This window comes from Lagopus leucura, unplaced genomic scaffold, assembly GCF_019238085.1.
Source record: "Lagopus leucura isolate 7727_CA_CO unplaced genomic scaffold, USGS_WTPT01 Super-Scaffold_100027, whole genome shotgun sequence".
In the NCBI taxonomy this organism is placed as follows: domain Eukaryota; kingdom Metazoa; phylum Chordata; class Aves; order Galliformes; family Phasianidae; genus Lagopus; species Lagopus leucura.
Window position 1 is genome coordinate 7710115 of NW_024962278.1, and position 5158 is coordinate 7715272.

Here is a 5158-nt window from a genome sequence, read left to right on the forward strand (position 1 = left end):
CCGCGGGGGTCTTGCACTGAGTGAGGGTTCAGCACCCCGCCGCCCCCCTCCTTCCCCCCCCCCCCCTTAGTGTGACCCCGGAGAAATTCCCCGCTCCGGGAGGGCGGCGAGACCCGACGGGGCTGGAGGGGGGGTGGTGGCGCGGCCGAGGGACAGAGGGGACAGGGAAGGGCCGGGCCGGCGGCGAGAGGAGGCAGCGCTGCGATCTTCTAAAGTTTCCTCTTCGCCTAATCATCAGCCTTAATTACCCCGGCGGCTCTTTTCTTGCTTCGGTATGATTATAGCCCCGGACGGCTCCTTAATGGCACGGCTCCGCTCGCTGCCCGTGTCATTAACTCGTAATTCATTTCGGAGGGGACGGGGAGGAAGGGAGGGGGGGGGGGGGGACACCCCCAACAAAAAAAACCCGCCAAAAAAAATAGAAAGAAAGAAAGAAAAAAAGAAACAAAGACAGGGGGAAAAAAAAAAAAGTGTGTGCCCTCCCTCCCGCTCCCGAGCCAATGACATGAGTCACCCCGCGACGTCAGGCGGCAGCGGCGGCTCTGATTGGCCTGTGGGGCGTTTACTCCACTTCCCAAAGGAGGAAAGAGCCGGGGAGCCCCCAGAGGGGGGAAAAGAGGGGGGCGGCTCCGCAGCGCCTCACTCGCGCAGTCCCCGCGCAGGGCCGGGCAGAGGCGCAGCGCAGCTCCCCGGGCGGCCCCGCTCCAGCCACGCTCCGCACTCGCGATGGCTTCTCCTTCCAAAGCGAAGGAGGTTTTCTCCTCCGACGAGGAGGGCCCGGCGGCCGGCGCCGAGGAGCACCACAAAGTCAAAGTGTCCAGCTTGCCGTTCAGCGTGGAAGCCCTCATGTCCGACAAGAAACCTCCCAAAGAGCTGCCGCTGGCCGCGGCGGGGGGCAGCGCCGACGGGGCGACCGTGGGTACCTCCAGGAACCTGCTACTGCCGGGCCACGGCTCCCGAGACGCGCACAGCCCTCCCGGGGCTCTTACAAAAACCTTCGACACCGCTTCGGTCAAATCGGAGAATTCGGAGGACGGCACGTCCTGGATCCAAGAGGCCGGGAGATATTCGCCTCCGCCAAGTGAGTGGCCGGGGAGCGGCGGGGCGGCGGAGGGCGGCGGGGCCGGGGAGAGCAGAGAGGCGGCACCGCTCCGAGCCCGGGTGACACTGCGAGCCCCGGGCACGGGATGCTCAGGGCACGTTGGATAGCTGCGTTTGTACATAGACTCAGATGTGTGCGTGTGTTTCACGGTTATGCCTGTTTAGTTTTTGCATGTCACCTGTGTGTTTACATAGAAGTTATGTGTTTATACCTTTACCTGGGTATAGAAATATCCAGTGCTTTTAAGCTGTACAGTGATCAGGAGCTCCCTTTCCCTACGTACGGCTCACCGTCTGCCAGTTTATACCTTTATGTTACCGCGTTACACTGAGAAGTGGAATTTCTCCTTCTCACAAAGCGATCTCCTTGCTCTTTCTAACTTTGTGCACTGTCTGTGCGCTCTGTCCCACCGGTGTTCTTCCCTCTCTCTCTCTGCATGCAGGCTGTCAAAGTCCCAGGCTGGGCCTGATCTCGTTCCCACCCCCTACGCCCCCCATCCAAGATCTCCCCATCGCCTCGGGGACTCCCAGTCCCAAGCTGACAGGTCACTTTTTTTTTAAACCTCTTTGCTGTCCGATCCGCGCTCCTCTGCTGAACTATTTTGGTGAGATCCCCTCCGTCCACCTTTTTTCTCTTAAATTTCAATTGCTTTAAAAAATAATAGCAATCATCTCCCCGCCAAAACTACATCACGAACGGGTGAAAAACGTATCCCGGCAGTACCGGGCACTGCCTTCCTGTTACTGTGAGCCTTTGTGGGCAGACACCTGTATTAGCAGATCGGGCTGTGCTGACTCGCGCGATGTAAACCGAATTCTCTGCTTTCTTAAAGTGAATGATTTCACCAAACTGAACAGCTGGATGGTCGTGGAGAATTTGCTACCATAACCTATCATTGCAAGGAAGTTTAGTGTTATTACAACTCCTCTATTTTGGGGAGAGTCGCTTTGATTTGGCTTTCGGCCACTTCGTTTGCTTTGCCATTACCCTGAATTAATTTGATTTCTAACTTGCTGAGATGGATGGGAGGAGAACAGGCCGCCCCTGTCAGTGCTCTGTAGCTCCGGATTGTGATTTTCACGTACTCTCAAGTCCTCTGGAAACGCGTGAAAAGACGCGGGTGCCTCGGCTCAACTCCCCTCCTCTAACAAGGCCTCATCTCTCGGTTATTGTTTATTGGGTTCTTTTACTTCGTAATTCCACTTCTGTCTCTATTCAAATCGGCAGTTCCTGGGATCTGGAAAATACCCTTGTAAAGAACTTCAGCGTGTAGAGTGTTGAAGGCCAGTGATTGCAATGGGGAATTTGAGGCAACAACGACCGGGGATGGGACCGGCAGCTCGGGAAGGTCCTTCAGCCTCTGTCCTCTTCCTCATTCCCCGCCCCGGCTCTCGGCCCCGTCGGAGCTGCCGGGACAATGCGGGACATGAGCGGTGCTCCCATCCCATCTGTCCGCGGAGCGCTTTGACGTCGGGACTAATAACGCTGCGAGAGGAAGAGCTGCAATGTTAGATTATGAGCAGAACGTAGAGGGAAGCAGGTGATGGTTTTTGTCCGCCGTTGGCCAGAAAACGGACGATAAACGGGAGAGAAATAAGTAAATACAAAGCGAAACAAACGACTGCAGCGAGCGCTGTAGGACGGGCACGGGGTAATCATCATTGCAGGCTCCGCCGAGGCGACCTCCGGGCTTCTTATCGGAGTTTGGCAGTCATCTGCGGGGCGGTAGGAGAAAAAGCTGTGAGCGTTTGGGTGTATTCCGAGAGAAATATTTCTCTGGGATTTAGTTTAAAAGCGCCTTACGGCACTTTGCCGAGCGCAGCCCCATTCGGGACGGGCCGGGTAAGCTGACAGCCGGGAAAGGCGCCGCGGCAGCGGCCGTCCCTGTAAACCTCATCCCTACGGACAGAGCTTCGGCTGCCGAGTCTTCGCAGATCTTCGAGATAAAGAATAGGTCTCGTTCTGAAAAAAAAGGAGAGTGGAACGGAGGGGTAACCAGTAATTAGGGAAGTTTCAGCAGCGCGCCGGTTTGCAGCTTTATTATTAAAACGATCCCGTGCGATCGTAAGACGGCGTTTGACAACTTGTTTTCCAAGAAGGATTTATTTGCTGCGTTCAATAGCCGGAAGAAGTGTAGGAAGATGCATTTCACTACATCTAAATATATATTTAAATCTGTTTTCTCTCTCCTCGTTCTGAACACTCTCCTCGTGAGATGTTTTGGTTTGGTTTGGTTTTTTTTTTTGCTTGCAAGTTATGCGCTGAAACAGCATCGTGGTCTGATGCTGAAATGAAAACAGAAAATGAAAACGGTTCAAAAAATATGCAGTGAAAGCAGTGGCAAGTGTGTGAACCAGGCACTACAGCACATATGAAATTTTTGCTGGTGCTCAAGTGCTGACAGTGCATCATTTTCTGTATTAAACTGGAGTTTGTGGTTTCTTGTGGGTCCTGAGAGTGATTTGGAACACAGTCAAATTGCAGAGCTCTTCACACCAGGGTTGCACGTCTTCCTCATTTTTTAGAATTATGAGTGAAATGTAAAATGAATTGAAAGACAGCTCAGCAATGTGCCAACTCAGAAACAAGTGCCCAGCCTGTCTGGGTTTATAAGGAAAGCACAAAATGTACCAGATTTCCTGATTTGTATTGGCTACAGATGCTGCTGTTGTATGAGACAAACACGGCAAATGTCACAAGAACAAGCACTGAATGAGAAGTGTGGCATTTTCTTCTTGTATGATATTTTCTGAAGAAAACAGAAAATATGTCTTGAGAGGAAAAAAAAGTTAAGTAGAAGGGAAATCTGCTCTTGATTTCAATGGGAGAAGAAATTGGAATAATAGTGTTCAGTTATCCAAAACACAACAATTATCAGACTCTGTTCTTCAGCTGTCAGGATGAGCTCTGGCAGGGCTGATGTGTTGCTGTTGGCAAAGTCCTGGCGTGGCTTCTCTCACACCATGGTGCTTTTGTGAATCTCCTGCTTTCACCTATACATTTGTCCTGTGCTGTGCTGGGGTTAGTCCTGCAGTTCTGCTGCTACTGAGACAGCTATTTTGCGCAGACCCCTACGATCCTAAGGTGATCTGCTGCGTATCTCTAAATCCTTCACCCTCTGTTTGCCTACAAGCTAACTCCTTAGAATCAAGGAGCCAAAATTTCAGGACATCTGCTGAAGTACTGCAATATAAGTTGGTCTAGCAAGAGATTTGCAGTGACATTTGTGAAAGATCCCCTGTTCTGAGGGTGTCACTTGACAGGACATCCTCTGGCACAGGTCCTCCCTGAGCCATCTAAAGCACCACGTGTCTCTGCAGAGCACCCAGGTCTCCCCGCTTTGTGATAACCGGCCTTTCCCTTCCTTGCAGGACACCTGAGCCCTACAGCCTGCACCCTGAGGAAGCACAAGACGAATCGGAAGCCCCGCACCCCATTCACCACTTCCCAGCTGCTGGCCCTGGAGCGCAAGTTCCGCCAGAAGCAGTACCTGTCCATCGCCGAGCGAGCCGAATTCTCCAGCTCCCTCAACCTCACAGAGACCCAGGTCAAAATCTGGTTCCAAAATCGGAGGGCCAAGGCCAAGAGACTGCAGGAGGCTGAGCTAGAGAAGCTCAAAATGGCAGCGAAGCCCATGTTGCCGTCGGGGTTCAGCCTCCCTTTTCCCATCAACTCCCCCATCCAGGCCGCCTCACTGTATGGAACATCCTACCCTTTTCACAGACCTGTGCTTCCTATCCCGCCCGTTGGACTCTATGCTACTCCTGTCGGATATAGCATGTACCACTTATCCTAAGAAGATCAGAAAGGCACAGTGACAGCGAGAAAGACTTCCTGGTGGATCTCATCCAGCCCTAAGAATGCAGTACCCAACCGGTGCTGGCCGTTCTTTCTGCACGCTTCTATCTGCCATCCCGAGTTCGTGTTAGCAAAGCAAGGCATCCTGTATGCAACAGGCTGGGTGTCTTCTGAGAGCGCTCTGAGCGCTCACAGTCTGATCCTCAAAGTGTTTAAAAAAAAAAAAAAAAAAAAAAAAAAAAAAAAAAAAAAAAAAAA

The 5158-nt window shown here is 52.4% G+C and overlaps 1 protein-coding gene across 1 annotated transcript; it reads left to right on the top strand.

The window, feature by feature from the left end:
* Window positions 1–726: 726 nt before the first annotated feature.
* MSX2 (msh homeobox 2) lies at window positions 727–4995 on the top strand. Its single transcript, XM_042880744.1, has 2 exons — window positions 727–1081; window positions 4474–4995. The coding sequence occupies exons 1-2, from the start codon at window positions 727–729 to the stop codon at window positions 4896–4898; spliced, it is 780 nt and encodes a 259-aa protein (XP_042736678.1). The 3' UTR covers window positions 4899–4995.
* The last annotated feature ends 163 nt before the right edge of the window (window positions 4996–5158 follow it).